This window comes from Sus scrofa, chromosome 3 (assembly GCF_054392235.1).
Source record: "Sus scrofa isolate SSC_HxYL_T2T_F1_AM1 chromosome 3, Sscrofa_HxYL_maternal_Yorkshire_Landrace_v2.0, whole genome shotgun sequence".
In the NCBI taxonomy this organism is placed as follows: domain Eukaryota; kingdom Metazoa; phylum Chordata; class Mammalia; order Artiodactyla; family Suidae; genus Sus; species Sus scrofa.
Window position 1 is genome coordinate 93,337,292 of NC_139385.1, and position 19,529 is coordinate 93,356,820.

Consider the following 19,529-nt stretch of genomic DNA (forward strand, 5'->3'; position numbering starts at 1 on the left):
GACACAGGGAGGATGTGCCTGCTATGAACCAGGAAGAGGGCCTTCACCAGAATGTGACCATCCTGGCACCTTACTCTTGGATGCCTTGGCCTCCTGGACTGTGGGCAGTAGATTTCTATTATTCAGGAGCCACCCAGTCTGTGGGTTTTGTCACAGCAGCCCGATCAGACTATACAGATACAGTACTGCATCCGGGATCCGTGGGTGGTCGGGAGTGGGGGGGTCGGTCCACACTGATGCTGAAGGGACAGGGGAAGACCTCAGAAACTGGCTGTTGTTGGAAGAGGGCCCTGAATGTCAGGTGGAACCCGAGCATCTGCAATGAATGGGATCGGCTTGGGCTTGTTCGTCTCTAAACATTTTTCCAGAGCCACTTAAAAGTCACCAATCCCTAACCATTTTCCAGCAACCCACACAGAGACCTCTCAGCCTCCTATGCACATCTAAGAATAGCCTGCTTGGATGCAGTTGGCCTGAAATTCTTGCTTTTTGCGTCAAAACACTTGGCCACTATTTTCAGGCTGACACTCCCTTCTACAAATGAGAAGAGGTGCCACCGCTCATTGGAAGACTTCTCACTTATTTGCTGTTGGCAAAGGAATGTGTCAGAACCTGGACAGTAAGTCAAAGAGTTTGCTGAGAGGAATCACTTTGGTTCTCTGCCTGTGGAGAATCTTGATTTTAGGGGCTGAAGAACAGGCATAAGCAGGATTAAAGGATTTAAAAAAAAAAAAAAAAAAACTTCCAGTTTATTTAGCTTCCACGTAATCCAGAAATCTCCAAGGGGGCTTTTCAAACAAAAGGATTCCTCACTTATAAATGTAGAAACACCGTTAATGTTGCAGGAAGCCCATTTCTGTACAATAGAAGAGAGTGTGAAAAAGAAAAGAGGCAGACCCAGCCTCCCTTATTATAAACAAGTCACTTGGATATATTCTGACAAATAAATTTAGCACTGTTCTAAATTCTATTTAAAAATATTTGTATTTGAAGGATTTACAATAAGCAGCCAGAATGGTTATTTCAAGATCAGTGGTCAAAGGGATTATTCAGTTCTCTGTGAGCTCTGTGCTTTCTTATCCTTCTAGAATTGCTCAAAGAGAGGGCTCCTCGTGATCATTGCTACTTGAAGCTGGGTTGCATTGTGGCTTTTGCGAGCCCTTGGAACTTTGGCCTTTGTGGGCCTCGCTCTCCATTAAAAAAAAAAAATGCTATTTCACAACTGCATTGGTATAAAGAAGACTATATTAAGAGTATATGGGAGTTTCCATCATGGCTCAGTGGTTAGCGATCCCGACTAGCATCCAAGAGGACTTGGGTTCGATCCTAGGCCTTGCTCAGCGGGTTAAGGATCTGGCATTGCCGTGAATTGTGGTGTAGTTTCCAGACATGGCTCAGATCCAGCGTGGCTATGGCTGTGGTGTAAACCTGTGGTGTAGACCAGCGGCTGCAGCTCAGATTGGATCCCTAGCCTGAGAACTTCCATATGCTGTGGGTGTGGCCCTAAAAAGACAAAAAGACCAAAAAAAAAAAAAAAGAGAGTATATGTTAAAACATTTTCTTTAGCTGAAAAATTCATTTTTTTTTCTTCTGAAAAGAAATTAAAACATTTTGTTGGGCCCAGTGTTAGTTTCCTATGGCCATTATAACCAATTACCACAGACTTAGCAGCTTCGGACAACACAAAGGTACTGTCTTACAGTCCTGGAGGTCAGAAGTCCAAAATGTGACTCACTGGGCTGAAACCTAGCTGTTGGCAGGTCCAGTTCCTCCTGGAGGCACTAGGGGGGAATCTGTGTCAGCCTTGTTGAGCTTCTAGAGGCTGCTCACACTCCTTTGCTTGTGGCCCCTTCTATCTTCAAAAGCCAGCAGATTAACATCTTTGAACCTCTCTCTGACTTTCTGAACTTGCTTCCATCATCCCATCACCTTCTGTGACCCTTCCCCTCCTGTTTTCCTCTTATAAGGACGCTTAGGATTATTTGGGGGCCCACCCAGATAACCCAGTATAATTTCCCCATCTCAAGGTCCTTAGTGTAATCACATCCGAAAATCCCTTTCACCACGTAATGTCCATGGGCTCTGGGAATTAGCATGTGGCCATTTTGGAGGAGGACATTATTCAGCCTATCACAGCCCCTAAAAAGTGTGTGTGTAAGCGGGAGGGGGGTGGTGATTTGTCTACGGTGACTGGTGGTCCTGACTCAGAGTGCCAGTCCAGGAACTCTTTGCACCAGAATGGAAAATGCATAGCTTCTTTCACTGAGAAAGTCTTTCTCTGAAAGATATGTGCTTAGGAGTAGTCTATTTCCTTTCCCCTGCAAGTTCCCGGTCTCCTTGCAGTCCAGTAACAGACAGTTAGTGTACTGGCACTGCAGTAAGTTGATGAGGTCTGTGTCAAATAGCTACAAGAATCCTTCCATTCTTTTACCTCTTTTCTGTATTTGTGCTGATTTTGGCTATTCTTGGAGGCTCCTGTGAATATACTGTCTTTTCCAAAGCGGTTGATGATAATTCAGAATGTTGAGTCTGCCCAGTCTTGGGTCAGGGCTGGACACCCAGTGGAGCTTCCACGCAGGCTTGTTGGATTGATGAGTGAATGCATAAATTCATTCAAATGAATTGACTTCAAATACGGAATGACTCTTAAGCCCACCAAGCAAGTGGGCTGTTTACAAGTTGGTCCGCGGTGGTCTTTAAGGAGCGGTCTTTAGAAAAGGCTCTTAGCGATGGCCTCGGGAGCCCAGTGTGGTGGGACAGGTTGATCTTCGAGGTCACCTGGTTGCGGGGGCCTCTTGGGGTGGTGCCAATGCAAGGATCCTTGTGGCTCCATCGCCTCCTGGCTTCTTTCTCCACGTTCATGGAAAGGGGCTGCCGGGATCCCGCGGCCAGGGGTGGCGGCCGGGGAGGCGGTGCGGAGCCGGGAGTGGAGCGGCTGCGGCGGCAGCGGAGGCCTAACGAACGCGTAATTTTCTTCTCACATCACTCATCCCTCTCCATCTGACGTGGCAGGTGTGCTGGGAAGGAATGGTGTGTGAATCGATTCCGAGAGGATCAGTGACACGGCAGCGAGCCGGGGCCGCGCCCCGAGCCATTGATCGCCTCCAAATCAATTTGCACACCGCTCCCACGTAGGTCACCTGCCATCTCAGACAGGGAAGGGAACAGTGAAGTGAGAAGGAAATTACGCCGGGAAGTCTGGGGACCCTCTGTGAAGAACGTGGGGGTCAGCCTTCAGCTGCCCTCGCATCTGCAGCCTTCGGAGAGGACACGGCTCCCGGCCCAGCCCAGGCCCCTCTCCGGCTCGCTCACCTTCGGGGATGGGGGGAGGCGTGAAGGCTGCAGCGAAACGGGGCCACTCTGAAAATCTATCAGCCTTGAGCTCACCTCTGGGGTTTGGGCTGCCACTGTCATAATCCTAAGAGCTATTTCAGAAAACCCAAATTGCCAACAGTAATAATCTCCCCGCCGCGGGACTGGTTTTCATTTGTGCCTCTCAATGCACTTTACAATTAATTCTCACCAACCTCAGCCTCCCAGGAGCCGGGGGCCCAAGGGGAGCCCAAGGCAAGGCTGGGAAACTTCATGGCTCCCCCATGGAGAGGACGAAGGGCTTCCCCACCGGGAAGACAGACACCCAGGCTCAAGTCTTCCTCAAGGAGCCAACCACAACCATCCACTTTTCTGAGAGGAGAGAAAGCAAGTGGCGTGGGGTGGCTAAGGAGCTGGAGGATGTCTCCCGACTCCAGCCACATCCCATCAGCCTCACTTGAGTCAAGAGGCATCTTCACCAATTGCCGAGGCTGAAGACCTCACTCGTGAGCGATTTCCAAGGATATTGTCCACCCAGACATCAGTGGTGCTGTGGAGAGAGTGGGGTATACTGCCACCTTTGTTAGGTCACAGGGATCTCAACAAAACCAGATGGAGGAAGACCGCTGCCGGCAAGTGCTCAGCACAGTGCAGGCCCCTGAACGGATGCTCAAGAAATGCATCTGACTCTGAACCAGCCTTGGCTGGATTTGGTCCCTTTCCCCAAGTGGAGGGTGTCAATTATAAGCACAATCCAGTTGGCTAGGCAGATTTTCCAGAAGTGGGCTCCTTACTAATTTCTTCTGTCTTCCCCACCAGAAGTAGGACCCAGGAAGTTCCAAGAGAGACCCTGTGGCAGAAGCAGAGGCTGTGGAAGGATGCACCCACTCTGAGCTCTAAGGAGAAAGTGGAAAACCAACACACACACTTCCTGCCTCTTGCACTTCTCAAGATGCCCGAGTGCTTTCCCTCCTTGTGAAGGAAATGCTGAGCAAGTCCTCACTGTCCTGCCAACCCCCACCCCCCATCTGTGCTTAGATTTGTCTGAGCTCCAGGACAGGGTCAGGCTTAGATTTTGCACTTTTGGATCTTGTATCTGGGGAATGGAAATAAAGAGACAGTGACTCAAGAGGCGCTAACTCACCTGCTCCCCAAGTCAGCTCATTTGCTTCAATGCAGGTGGGTGAAGCAAGGCTCCAGAATGTTCACTGCCCAGACCCTGCCACATGCATGTGCCCATACACACACACAACCCCTCTATTTAGCCCAAGGCCCCAACTTCCTAACCCAGCTGGATTCTCTCCTGAGAGAGGCCTCCCTGGCTCTGCTCTTCCTGCTCTCCTGACTTTAGCTGATCTCATTAGCATGCAGTTTAAAATCTTTATGATCAAGAGAGACTCAGATCCTAAGACATATTCCTTCCATCCCCAACACAGGGATGCAGATCTTCCCATCCCATCATTTTCTGCGAGCCCACAGAGCACTTCCAGGGTAAAGAAAGAAACCAACTTAGAGTCCAGCTGGGGTCAGTCTGGCCCTGGGTTCACCAAGAGGAAGATGACGTAGTCTCTGCCTGGAAGGAACTCCAGGTCTGTGCATATGCCTTGATTTAATGCTCTTGAGGGCTAGGAATGACTTGGAGTGCCCCACAAGGCCCAATTCTGCAAATATGTCACAGAGTCAAGGCTGTGGGGAGTGGAAGTAGCTTAAGCATAACCAGCTCTAACTTGGTAGGTGGCCTCATAGGTTAAACTTGGTGGAATCTATGCTGGAAGATGGGGTTATATGGTTAGGAGAGAAGATTGGAATGGAGGGAGATAGAGTGTCATTTCTGAGAACTTCAATTCTACTCCTGCTTCTAAACTATGCCAGAGGGTAGGAGTTCCTGTTGTGGCTAAATGGTAATGAACCTGACTAATATCCATGAGGATGTAGATTTGATCCCTGTCCTTGCTCAGTGGGTTAAGGATCCAGCAATGCCCTAAGCTGTGGTGTAGGTCACAGATGAGGCTTTGATCCCGAGTTGCTATGGCTGTGGCATAGGCCAGCAGCTGTATCTCCAACTGGACCCCTAGCCTGGGAATTTCCATATGCTGCAGGTGGGACCCTAAAAATAAATTTAAAAAAATATATATGCCATAGGGTAAATGCTCCTTTCCTGCTTATCTTCCCCAGCGAGCATTTCCTGAGACAAAAATCACATAAGAGGAGTTTAGTCAACAAAGTAAGGGACAATAAACAGATTTTGCCGCCTAAGACTGCAAGAGCCTCACCTGCTGAACAGGGTTGTTCAAGCTGGGAAAACCTGTGCTTGACCAAATATCATCAAAAATGATGGTTCATTCCATTTCTGGGACTTGGTGGGTTGTCCCTGTAGACTCAGGGTCCCCCGAAGGTAGAGAGCTGGCATGTTTCATGACTGTATGTATTTACTTCTCTTTGGCTCCACCAACATTTTGATACACACCACAGACACATTCCATCAAACATATCTTTATATTATTAAATGCTTTAATTTTGAACAGGAAATATGTACATATAATATGAGAAAGTCCAAAGAATCAGGAACCATCCTCTCACACTCCTCCCATAGACACGTGGGTCCCTTAGGTCACCAGGGTAAGTATTGCAATCAGTTCCTTTTGTGATGTTCCAGAGATATTACACGCATATGCAAGCAACTATATTAATAAATATTCCTGATTGTGACTACTGGGTATTTTTACTTGTTAATCATTAGAAGTATATCCACTTCTAATTTTTCTGACGGCATTGGCTTAGCTGCCTTTATTAGGAGCCCTCTATTTCCCTAACACACAGCATATCTAATAGAAAGCACCGTAGCAATTCAAGCAGAGTCCCCGCGGTAACACCACGGTCTCCGCGAAGATTCCGACAAACTGGGCAGCTCTGGCCGCGCGAAGGTCGCGTCGCGCCTCCGGGGGCGCAGTGCCCATCTCCGACCGCACGATGGCGCCCGCTTCCTGCGGACCCGGCCCTCGGCGGCGGTGCAGACAAAGGCGGGCGCCAGGCCTCCCTCGCGGGGCCGCGGAGGCGGCGGGCGCCCCGGGTGGCCGCGGCCGCCTCTGCGCGCCGAGCCGGGCAGCTGCTGCCTGCGTGAGCCTTTGTCCTGCTCTGCCCGCCCTTGTGCTAAAGGAGAAGGCGAGAGGATGCTGGGCGCAGGCAGCACCAGCCGGGCATCCACAGGAGTCCCTACCCAGGCCCCCAACCCACAATTCGATCCCACGTGAGCTTGGGTTATGGTCAAGAAGCTGGAAGTGCCAACAGAGTGCTAACAGACTAAACGCATGACCAGGAAGCTTCCCATCCCCGTACCCCCTTAGCAAAGAATTTGCCCCCAAATGCCACACTGTGGAAGATTTTCACCACCACCCTGACCCCCCAGCTGAAACGATATAGGACTTGCGTGTCACATCTGCAGAGGAGACACTGGTATTTAGATTCCAGTGGAAACCATGAGCGCCTGGGGCCGGTTTGTGTCTGCAGGCGCCAGAAAAACTTCTTTCCTGTCCTGTCCTCACACCCTCTAGTCCTGCAGTCCAATAGAACTTTCTGTGATGATGGAAATAAATGTCCAGGACTTGGTAGCTGTTAGCCACCTGTAACGACTGAGTGCCTGAAGTGTGGCTGAAGAACTGAATTTTTCATTGTATTTAATTTTAATGAACTTAAATTTCCACAGCCCCTTGTCTCCCATGTGTGTAGGTGTATAGGTCCATGGCTACCCTCTTGGACATGCAGCTTTAAGAGCTCATGTTGATCTGGGCCGTTGAATATGTAGTTATGTTGTTAACAGCAAAATTTTATAAAAATTCACATAAAGCATGGAGGCATAAGGCAGGTGCCTGTTGCACCTGAAAAGATGCCTGGAAATGCCCGGTGAGGAAAAAGAAAAAGTCATGTCAGCTGAGTTTATTTTGGCTCTTTGGGGAGATGAGTAGGGGATGAACTGCCTGTGGGTAAGGTGACACAAGAAAGGTGAAGAGGAAATGGGTCCTTATAATGTCTTGCTACTTTTGTGAATGGGACCGCCCCAGCTCTGAGCTATGTTTAGAGAAAACTGGCTGTGGGGGGGAGGGGAGTGTGTATAGTCACCATCATGTATTAAATAGCTAGGTACACACATCTCAGGTGATGGGCTTCCTGCGACAGACCCAGAAACAGCCTTGACAGAGCTTGGGTTCTTCTGCAGTCCCGGGTGCTCATGAGGAAGGGCAGAGGAGGCCTGCGTCTGCATCGCCGGCTAGTGGAGGCTGGGGCTATGGCGCTGCTGTTTTCCCTGGACATTTGATAACTATTAAGCAAAGACAGTGTCTTGTGGGTCAGGAGGGCGAGTATCTGGGATGCAAGACACCCTGGATAGGGAAGCTAGAGGATTAAAAGTGCTTCTTTATGAGCAGAATGTCTTCTGTTGCAAGTTGTCTTCTCAGTCATCATCAGAGCACAGTTAAATGTAAAACTCCCAAATTACCTGAAGCAGCAATCAGCAAGGGTCTGGTACCTCAGGACTGCCTAATCACCTGTCTCCTCCAAGGGGGTTAACCAATCAACGACTACCATTTCTTTTTTTTTTTTTCCTTTTCTTTTTTATCTTTTTAGGGCCACACCCGACGCATATGGAGGCTCCCAGGCTAGGGGTCGAATCAGAGCTGCAGCCACTGGTCTATAGCACAGCCACAGCAATGGGGGATCTGAGCTGAGTCTGCAGCCTACACCACAGCTCATGGCAGCACTGGATCCTCAACCCACTGAACAAGACCAGGAAATGAACCTGTGTCCTCATGGATACTAGTAGGGTTTGTTAACCACTGAGCCACGACAGGAACGCCTCACTACTATTTCTTTTTATTGAAAATAAACACATACACCTTGTAGTTTCATTGGTCTAGTTAATTGGATGTTTTCAATAAGCAATCCAATTATGTAACTATTTTCCAAAATCTGAGATGGATGCTCCGTTTTGATCGTCTGAATAACATTTTTGTGTGCATATGTATGTCTGTGTGTATGTGTATGTGGGGTGGAGGCAAACGGAGGCAAGGGAGCAAAGATCGACCAAGAAATCTTGTATTATCTGGAGATTCAGTGTGCTCTTTAACCTAAAGTATCCAGAAATAGGAGTTCCCTGGCGGCTTGGGGGTTAAGGATCTAGCATCATGGCATGGATTCAATCCTTGGCCCAGGAACTTCTGCGTGCCTAGGGCCTGGCCAAACCAAAAAAAGTATTCAGAAACAGACCCGCAAACACTGATGTCTTGTTTGAACTAAAGTGGACAGAAGTGTCCTGATACAACTCCTTACCCACAGTAGGCATCAATAAATATTTGGTGACTTTTTAGTGAGAAGGGAAAATGGGCCATGATTCCATATCCAAATAATCCTTGCAGGTCGTCCATCTCCTTTTGTTTTGTTTCTTTAGCTCCTAGAGATGTTCCTGACCACAAATAAAGGACAAGGGGGAAAATAGTTAAGCACACCTAGAGCTGCGTCCAAACAAAAGAGGAAAGAGACTAAACAAACCCAAGGTTTTCTATTTCTCCCTGAGCCAAGTAATCCCTTTGATTACATCTAATACCTGCCAAAACCCAGATGGTGTGCCCACCCATCTCCCGTGTGATAATGCCACATTGTGAAATCTACCCATTAATATTAATTGTCAGCTAGAGAATCTGTCTGAACTACTAAAGCTTGAGATTGCCTTGAGAAAGCAGGCCCTGCTTTAGCAGGGATTTTAAGATAATTCTCATTCTTTCATTCTGTATCTCACATATGTAGAATGTTAAATAATAGCCTGAGAATGCTTTTCTAATTTTGGCACATGTCTGCCTCTCGAAATCCAGGTCTTAAACCACCGTTCATTTGGGGTCTACACCTGCTGACCAAAATATTACCTTAAACTGCTGTGGGCTTGCCAGCGACTTGGAGGCACCCACTGTTCACCCTCTAGAAAGAATTGTAACTCCCTGGGAGCTGTTTGAATTGAATGTGCCCTAGCACACGATGCTCAACTATTTCCCTTTTATTTTTCTCCCTCTCGGTAATTGACTTGGTAATCCCCGAAAAGTCTTACACAATCTCAGTTTTTTTCAATTATTGTGCAGACCTTCCTGAGGAAGGGAGGCAGAGGCAGAGGAGAAGGCCCAGGAAGAGAACTTGAGGTCCAGGTACCTTTAGGGGGCCGCTCCTGCCAGATAATCCCACCTGCGGCTTTTGATGGGGATGTACCCAGGTCAACTCCCCACTGTGATCTGTGCTTCCCCGTCTCCACCTTCAAATGTCTCAGCATTGCAATTTCTGCTGTGTTCACTCAACTTTTTTTTTTTTTTTAAGCCACAAAATTTTAGAATCTCTTTATGCCTGAAATAGATATGAAAGTTTAGTAGGTGTGAGATTGAGTTTTTCCTCTGGAGTTGCCCCCCTTATCCTCATGGGTTATGGTATAGTCACCTTTTAACAGTCATTCTTAAAGCCAACACCTTAAACTTTACGAGTAAAGAGTAAATGCAGAATCCAGCCCACACACTGTTTTCGGTTTTGCCAGGAGGATTCAGGGCTGATAAAATGAATTTGATAGTCTCTGTCCCACGTTTCATTCCCAAGGTTGATGACCTTGATGTCCAGTTCTGACCAGAGCTGCAGCCAGGCTGGGTTGCTGACTGGGGCCAAGGGACACTGTACAAATGAAAACTGGAAACATTCTGCTCTTTGGGGTACGTAAATGAATGTTTACTTCAAAGTCCTGACAGTTCTTTTATTAGCAAATATTAATTTCAACTGAAAAAACCAGAAGACCTTTCTGGAACAGTGTGTCTAAATAGACATTGAGATAATTTTTAAAAACACCTATTGGTATGTAAAGCAACCTTCCTCATGAAAAGAAGTACCTGCTCCAGTGGCAGAAGCCAGTTTACACAGCTAAATATTTTGATTATTTAATTTATTGCCATTCTTTTACAAAATGGGGAAAAAAAAGCAATTGAATTGCAATTTTGTTCCCATTCCTAGCCAACTTTGCAATTCTCTTTTATATGAGTGCTGCTTTTGGAAAGAGATGAGGAGTGAGGCAGCAAATGGGCTTCTATAGAGTGAGGCGAGCCTCTCACTTACTTAGTCTTCAGTATTCACAGGGCTGGGGAGGTGTGTTCAGGCCCCAGAGTATGAGGGCACAGGCCCTGTCGAGGGCTCTGTCAGGAGGAGTTTCTGTCCTGCCTGCAGGGATTTTGCCAGTTGTCCTTCTCCACCTCCTCCTTGGCCAGCCTTAGAAGGGAGGCTGCAGGGTGAGGGGGGTGGCACCATCCTTCCTCTCCTCCACTCTCACTGGCAAGTTGCTTTCTGAGGCCAAAGATTGGGACACGTTGTTATCAAGGCACCCAGAAGGCAGAAATTAGCGCTTTTAAACTGAAGGCCAATCACAAGGCCTATTTCTGCCTCAAGCACTTCTGTTCAGCCATTTAAAAAGACCAAAATTAACTTTTAAACACATCCATTCTTTATACCAATAAGAGTGGGAGGTACACCCAATCACTTTGTAAAACTGAATCTTTCTGAGTTTGTTTCATGTGTATCTGTTTTTAAATGACCAAAGTTCAGGTTCTTACGGTATTTCAAAGAATTCACTTGTAGGATCAGACCCAAACATTCCGTGCTTAGCTCTGAGCAGATTTTTATGACCCGCTTAGAGACCTTTGAATAATACACTTAATTACAACAAGACAGCATTGTGCAAACATGCCTGGGTGATGTTTACACTATCCTATTCTTATCAGTTAGAAGAAACAACAAAAATATTAAAGAGCAAACAAGCCAAAATCAATGTGAGGAGCGATGAAAGTATGCTTAATTGAGAAAGAGAATATATGTGAAGATACTGTAAAAATTGTGAAATGTCACCACGCTTAAAGTAATATCCTATTAGCAGAACTGTCCCTAAGCATTCAGAGACTGTGCAGACTGTCCCAGTGTGCTGGGCTGTCTGATGGTCTGTATATTTATATACTTAAGGTGCGCAATGGTGAGCCATGTACACCTCTATGAAAACAGTTTGTGCCTACTTTTTATGCTGTGCCTCCTCAAAGGAAATTTCCAGGAAACCTTTGAACGTTTCAGGTGTTCCTTATGAGAACTCTGGATGGTAAACTCAAAATGGAGGCATAAGTAGTTCCAACTAACCCCTTGTTTTTAGGGATCAGCATATCTTGAGAAGAGAAGGTGAATTTGAAATGTCTGAGTCTATGGATGTCATTTAAAATCCCCACATCACTGCCAGGCCAGTTTGACTTCCCCGCTAGGGGTCATCAGCCGAGGAGCTATGCTAACCTCTGCCCTCACCCCCTCACTGTCCGGAAGCCAAAGCCCAAGAGGCAAAATTCAAATGTCCTAGAAGCTTTGGGTCTTTAAAATATATGCTTACATTTCCTACGCTGAACAGAACCCACCGAGGGCCTCTGAGCTGACACCCTAGGACTTCTGGGAACTCTGTCTTTCCAGCACAGAGCTGTTGATGTGTTCTGATAAACACCAATGAAAAGAAATCTCTTTGGTGTCTAATCTGTAGTATCTAACACCCGGTTTCCTTCTGCATGAATAAATTGAGGGCTAAAAACTTTGAAAATAATGTACTTCCTCCAAAATCAGAAAAACAAGCCTGGAAACAGACATCAATATCTCATTGCCCGGAACCTCAGAATTTTTCATTGGCTAGCAGAAAGTTATTTAAAAATAATGGCAGGGCAAAATAAATATGTCATTTGATAGTCCGTTAGCAACTCCTTTTACTTATCACGTGCAGAACACTTCCTAATTTTCTCTTTGATTGTAAATTGAAATCTAGTTTATTAAGCAGAAACATAGATTATTAATAAATAAACCACTTGATGCCTGTAAAGCACTTTGAGGGCGAAAAGCCTCTATTAAATGGCAAATATTATTATTTTTATTGCAAGCTAACAGGAGGAAACTAAACTAATGAATGCTTACGGAGCTCCAAGTAGTCATCATACTCAAATTGCCACATCCTGTAAACTAGTCAACTTGCTTCTTAGAGATGCGTTTAAATTTTAAGTTGATACTTTTAATTTTTGCCAACATTGACAGGCAACGCTTATGGGTCTGTAATTTAAATAAGAATAACTCAAGGGATTAATCAGTTTTTACATTTAAATAGAAGTAGCCTAAAATATATATCACTTTTCAAAGTGCAGCTAGCAAAAAAGAAAAAGACAAGACCAAGACTAATTTTCTGAGTTAAATTGTTGCCAAGGGATATCGCTTTTTATAAGTAGCACTTCTTTTGAGTAATATCATAGGCATACACCAATCTGCATTAAAATCAAACCCCAAACGTATGGATAAAATGAAACCTGATGTTTTAGGGTTCAGGCTGAATGCTTTCTTATGTTATGCTCTTTCTGCATTTGGCCTTGACACTATATGTGTGATATGGAAGACGAATGAAGTCTTTTACTATCTGATATTTGAAGTAGGGAAACATGTAAAAATAATACCAAGTCACAATGGAATAGTTAAAAATGGAATTATGGATGATTCTTTGATTTTTCCAAGCATTTTTCTGAAGTCAGATCATAAGTGTTCACTTTTGGTATCAAAGTGGACATACTGTATACTTCTCTATATTATGTTAAATTTGCTGATACACATATACATATGTGTTTATGTAACTGAGGCCCACATTTTTGCTCGTTGTTATTAAGAGTAGATTTATTTTAAACCAAAACAAATAATTTAACAGAGAAACAGATAATAATGGTAAATGTTACAATAGAAACTTCTTTGTTTAAATCACCTATAAATCTATATTTTAGCTAGATTCTGGGGGAGAAATCCATATGGGTTACTTGAGATTTTCCTCACTAAAAATGTCAAAGCATGTTTCATTCTCAAGAGAACTAGGTTCTGATCTGGGATCACAGCTAAGGTGTGCTGAAAGAAAAGCATTTAAAGACAATTTTCTTGTCTCCCCCCTCCCACCCACCTCCACACACACACACACACACACACACACACACACACACACACACACACACTCCAGGCATTTTAAAATGACAGCATTATGCTCCATGTCCAGGACTGGAAAACAAAGTCTCCTCCTTTTTGACAAGGTTCAGCCTGCAGTGATTTTAGCAGCCAAGATAGGAGATTTTTAAATTAGGGCCTTCAGAATGGAATATTAGCAGACCCATATTAAAACAATGCTGGCAGCCCTTACAATGATACAGGGTAATTTTCTAATTAGCAGAAGGCTATTTGGAATGCAGCATGGTGTCCCATTTTTCATACTGTTATTTTCTACTGGGTAGAACTAGAGAAGTAAAACAAAAGCCATGAAACCTCGTAGTCAAATTTCTATAAATTGGTCTCTCCAGCCCTGTAAAGACAGAATCTAATTTTAAAGGGTTTTTAATTTACAGAACTTAGCTTTGCTGTACTAGGAGCGTTGTGCTAAAAAGTGAGATCACCATCCAACTGGTGAACAGATCAAGTGCTACTCCTCAGTTATTTGATTTCAGGTAATTTTTGGAAATTTATAATAGCATGTATTATGTATCCCTGTTTTCTTAATATTTGTGTTTGCGTTCTTTTTTTTGGAAAGAAGATTCAGCAAAAGGCTGTGTACGTGGTAGATGCTGAGTGATATGAGGCTTAGACATCTTTAAGCGTTTATTCTTAAAAGGTAGAAAAAAGAGATTTCCTTCATGCGTTTGGGTCTTACCTTTTGGCATACTGGATCAAGAGAAGAGGTAAGGGTTGGCAGTAAAAATGTTTGGGATTCACACAGGGAAAGACAAATTAGATTCTTAGACATAAAAATTTCAAATACAGAAGAATTCGATGAACAGATTTATATATGTGAAGATTCTGAACGTCCGTCATCCTGTGCATGCAAATCAAAATCACTGTTGGGAGCATCATCTTCAGTTATGGAGGCCTACTAAGGTCCAAGTCCCATCATTGTCACTGATGGCTTCTTCTGAAGATGGGTGGTCAGAAAACTAGGTTGATTGGCAGAGGACAACTTGCTTCAAACACTCCTCCAAATTGCCTCCAGGTTTCATTTTTCTGAAGAGTGTGTTACATTCCTTACTCAGAAACCTCAAAGGGTTTTCCAAGGCTTGCAGCATTGGTCAAGATTCTGAAGCCTGACCTTAGAGGCCCTTCCCAAACTTACCCAGCTTCTCTTTCCAGACATCTTCCCACTACTCTATACTTTAGCTGCGCCGGGCCCCAAACTCGCCAAGTCTGTTCTTGTGCCTGGTCAGGTCATTCTTTCCACTGAGTGCTCCTCCCACATCGTCCCACCTAGCAAAACCCAACTCATCCATCCTCAGCAGTTGAGGAATCACCTGCTTTGGGGTGGCTTCTTGTTCTCGTCTTTATTTCCTATTCCCAGTCTGATTGATTTTGTAGCCAGGTGTATGTGTAAGTTCCTCCTTTGGTCTGTGAACCACTTGATAACATGGGGACATGGAATTTTTTTTTTTTTAAGACTCCTCCACACCTGGTATAGGTTCCTGGGTGTGGCAGACACTCAAAAGCAACTGGCATTGTATTGACTCTAAACAAAAGGCTCGCCCACTCCACATTATGCATGGTATTCAATATTCTGTAAATTAGAAAGATTGGCTATGAATTAAAGGCAAAGCGAAACAAAAAACGCAACAGCTGCCATGTTCAAGGAATTACACTTTGAGTGGAAAGAGTGAAAGCAGCTGACTTTTAGGGTCATCTGGAGGCATTTTTCAGCCATTTCTTCATTCCCCTCTACCCCATTCCAACCTGAGGAAAGCAACTTCCTCACCCTTCCCAGGGCCAGGGAAGTGGCACCCTAACTTATGCCTGCACTGAAACTGGGACAGGGATAGTGGTGGGCATGAGTGCATGGCGTGATGTGGCCCACTCTTCCCTCTCTTGACATAGCTTCATCAATGCAGACATAAACTGTGAAGTTTTAGCTTTTTTAAAAAATGTCTTTCTAGGTCTGCACCCAGGGCATATGGAAGTTCCCAGGCCAGGGGTCGAATTGGAGCTGCTGGCCTATGTCCCAGCCACAGAAATGACAGATCTGAGTGGCATTTGTGACCTATACCACTGTTTTCAGCAATACCAGATCCTTTAAGCCACTGAGTGAGGCCAGGTATTGATCCTGTATCCTCATGGATACTAGTTGGGCTCTTAACCCCCAGAGCCACAACGGGAACTCCTAGCTTTTTGGGGGGTGAAAGCTCCTAGACCAAGGATGGAACCTATACCACAGCAGCGACCTGAGCCACTGTAGTGACAATGCTGCACAGGAACTCCCTCTGTGCCATACAGAAACTCCACGTTTTAGCTATTTGATCACGGTTTCAAATGTCTTTTCTACAGAAAAAAACAAAAACAAAAATGGAGTACCACTACCCCCAAAACAGTTAGGCTTTAAAAAAAGAAAAAACAAAAAGGAAAGAAAAAATGCATCATACTATTCTCTGATTAACTGAACAGAACTGTATTTCTTTATTCTCAGGATGATTAAAAAGCAACGTACTTATCTCTCATGTCTGAGCCTCAAATATGGTTTAAAAAGCAGTCCATTCAACTCTGTATTAGATCTCTCATTAGACTCCCTGCACTGATGACTCCTGACTTATGCCCTTCCTTGCTTGAATACCAACAACTTGGTACCACCTAGATAATTTTTCACTGTTTCTGCTGGTGGAGTAGTAAACTCTGCTGGGTCCTGTTTGCCACAATAACTGTTTTCAATAGCCATGAATGGCAGATGTACCTTCCCACAAATGATGGCTAAATTGTTTCTCATACCGCTTTGTATCTATATAGCTATTTGAGGGATTGTGCTTTTTTCTTCCAAAGCTGGGTTCACAGGAATTAAAAAAATTTCTTCCCACCCTCAGAAGATACTCTGAGTGCTCTTGCAGGTCTCTAAGCTTGCTGACACCTATGACCAAGTTGGGGTAACTGCACATTGTGGTCAGACTACTTTACCATATCAATCTAGGGGCTTACAGTCTAGCAGACAGAACTAAACAGATTTGTGCAATACACAGGAAAAGCACTAGAACCTGCATCTTCTGATAGAACATATGTAAGTAATTAGGAAAAAAAAATAATTGCACGTTTGAGAAGGTGGACTCACCAAGCAGTTGTTGAACTATAAAAATGCATTAAGTGTAGTCAGTTTCTTTTTTTAATTATTCAGGAATGTTGTTTATGTTATCATGAAAAAAAGAGGTGAGAAAATATATTCGGCAATTTTTGGTTTTTCCCCATTTGAGCAGATGGCGATTTGTAGTTCAAAATTTGTAACTCAAATTATTTCACATTTTTATTAATCAGTACAATATGTTTTTAAAACAACAAACTGCACTTAGAAATATCAGTGTAAGTTCCCCAATTTGCCTTGTTCCATCAGAGAGCAGTTTTAAGAATTAGAGATTTTGGTTGGCAATATTGGGAAACAGAGCACTCCAGTTCAGTATTTCAATTGTCATTATTTTTATTCCAGTGTTCAAAGTATCTCATATGGGGGAGGGGGGCAGTTGAGGATAGTACAGAAAATTGCAATGGGGAGCTGTAAAAAGCTGGGAGAATCTGTTTCAAGATGTTTGCTTTTTTGGTAGAACAAAAAGTGCATTTTGTTAGAGACAAATATTTTTGTGATAAAAAACATTTTATGTGAAATGTAGATTGGACTTTTAATATAAAAAAGAAATGTTAAGCCATTCTATTTTAAGAAGGTTTGGCGTCTTAGAATGAAAGCTGTTAGAACTGCATATATTGGAATGTTCTCACAACTGTTGTCATCCTATGTTCCTCTGCAAACCTGTTAAATTACATGAGTGTAGAAATAAGGGAGCTTTTTTTTTTATTATTATTAATTGACACTCATTTTTAGCTGGCATGTGCTGGCAGGTCTTTCCAGACAAACCTCAGATCGTACAAGGCAGAGCTTCAATCTGAAAGTTTGGGGAGTATTCTAAAGCTCTGTAATATGGAAGCTAGGAAGTGTAATATTAAAGTGATAAACATCTTATATTCAGTGTAATTCACAGTTTCTTTCATTCTTTTTACTATCTATAGATCTAAATCAAAACAAATTCCATAAAAGAGGGGGTTATTTTCAAGCACATTTTCCTTCAGAGAGCTCTTGAATATTTTATCATATCTATTTCTATACATATGCTATACATTTCTAGATCCCTGTTGAACAAAATCCAAGGTGATGATAAAAAAAAAAACAACTATGACATTAGAATTCCTAGGAGATATAAAGTTAGCCCTTGTAAGTGAAATAAACTTTGTTTTTGGCAATTAAGGAATACATAGGGATATTAAGTCAAAGAACAATATGTCTGAACTATTGTTTTTTTCCAGTGGTTATTAAAAATGTATTTCAAATTACCAGAGTGGCAGGGGAAAAAAATAACTTAAAAACGGTTACATTTTCCCGTAACATTGGAACATTGGATTTCACACAATGTGATTTCCAAGTAGAATTTTGCAAGCAACAAATATCCACTTTAGGACAAGTGAGAGGTTCAACCCCCCCCATCCCCATAGTAAGACCTTTTGAGCTGTCACTGCAAACAAACTGTGAATGGGTGGGCGCTTGGTAATAGGAATCTGTGGATTTTCTGGGTGTCCCTCGAATTGTGCAGAACCCCGGAATTTAAACGAGCTCTTCACAAGGTCAAACAAAAAACCAGACCCGGATTACCGTGCTGCCCAGGATCAAAAGGGGCAGGAAGTATACACAAGCTTACGATGTGAGCTGGGAATCTCTGGTGTCTGAACAGCGTCTGCGTCCTCAAATGGTTAATTCCCCCAGGCTGTCATATTGCATAAACAGATCCTCCTTTAATAAAATTAATTAGGTTCTGAGCTTTATAGGGTGATGCCCACTGACCCTTTACATGCCTATTGTTCCCAGATCCAAGCGAAAGAAAAAAGAGAGGCTGCCCAGTCGACAAGAGAGACCCAAGTTGAAAGATTAGAAATCTCAAGTAGGAGCAGGGAGAAAGGATGGAGGAAGAAGCTAGGTAATGTTTGCTTCTACACGGAACTTAAAAACAAAACCAAAAAACCCAACAGCGCGGTGATGGGTTTTGTTAATTTCGCTTTTTTGCACGCGCCACGAAATTCAGGCTGCGTGGAGATACCGAGAAACATCCAGAGTATTTGCAGATTGCAGGAACGCGCAGCTTTAGTTAAAAAAAGACCCGAGGCACAGTAGCAGGGTTAGGTGGAGGGCACCAGAGGATCTGCAAAAGAAAAGCAGGTCCCCGCAAAACCATTAGATTCCCACTACGTCCCTCCCTTTTCTCTGGCTACACACCCAGCGCAGTCCTGGGCATTTCATAGCACGAGTTGCTTCTGATATTCTTTTAAGTTTGCTAAGGGAACTCCTCCAGGGTAGGAGCGGGAGCTGGGATGGGGAGAGGTGAAATGAGGACCGCGGTCTTTTTCTTTTTTCTTCATCACAAGGGGTTTGAGTTCCTCGTCCTGGGGATTAAGTGAGCGCATCCCGGGCTCCTCTGGTCGGAGGAAATCTGAGGCACGGCAGCAAACACTGCCCGATTTTGTAAGAAAAAAAAAAAAATTAAGGGAAAGAAAAGAAAAGAATCGCTCTCGACCGGATGTTTCCAATTACAGGGGAGCCAGAGAACAGAAAGGGGGGGGAGTTTGGCGGTGATGGGACCAGATTTGGAGAGGGTGGGGGTTGGAGGTGGGAAGAGACGCGGCAGGGTAAAAGGCAAGAAATGAGGCTTCTGTGAGGAGAAGAGGAAAATAGGAAAATGAAGCAGAACTAGAAAAATGACAAAGTGTTGAGTGCTGATTTATTGCAGAAGCCTCTGGTCATTTCCATATATTGAAATGCGCCCAAGCGGCCAGTCAGTCAATTTCTTTTGAGCTGCTGCCGCCGCTGCCCACGGGCTGCCCACGTGACTCCCCCTCAGTCAGCCTCTTTACCACCCAGCCCCTGAAACAGATAGAAGAGAAAAGAAAGAGTGTGAGGCAGAGGAGGCATCTGTGTACTGTAGTGGGTGATTTGGAGAAGGAGACATTGGTGTGGGTCTTTGGGAAAGAAGGAATGTGGCCTGGGGAGGGGAGAGGTAGGTTTCAAGCTCCATTCAAGTGTTACATCCAGTTACCTCTCTCTGGCATCTTTCCATCTCCCTCTC

At 44.3% G+C, this 19,529-nt stretch overlaps 1 protein-coding gene across 1 annotated transcript in view; it reads left to right on the forward strand.

Moving 5' to 3' along the window:
• The first annotated feature begins 6,282 nt into the window (after positions 1–6,282).
• LOC146404780 (uncharacterized) overlaps positions 6,283–19,529 on the forward strand; it is a 28,083-nt gene continuing 14,836 nt past the window's right edge. Inside the window, exon 1 of the mRNA XM_085020124.1 lies at positions 6,283–6,474. Within this exon, the coding sequence (XP_084876250.1) occupies positions 6,283–6,474 (192 nt within the window). The remainder of the gene's footprint in view (positions 6,475–19,529) is intronic.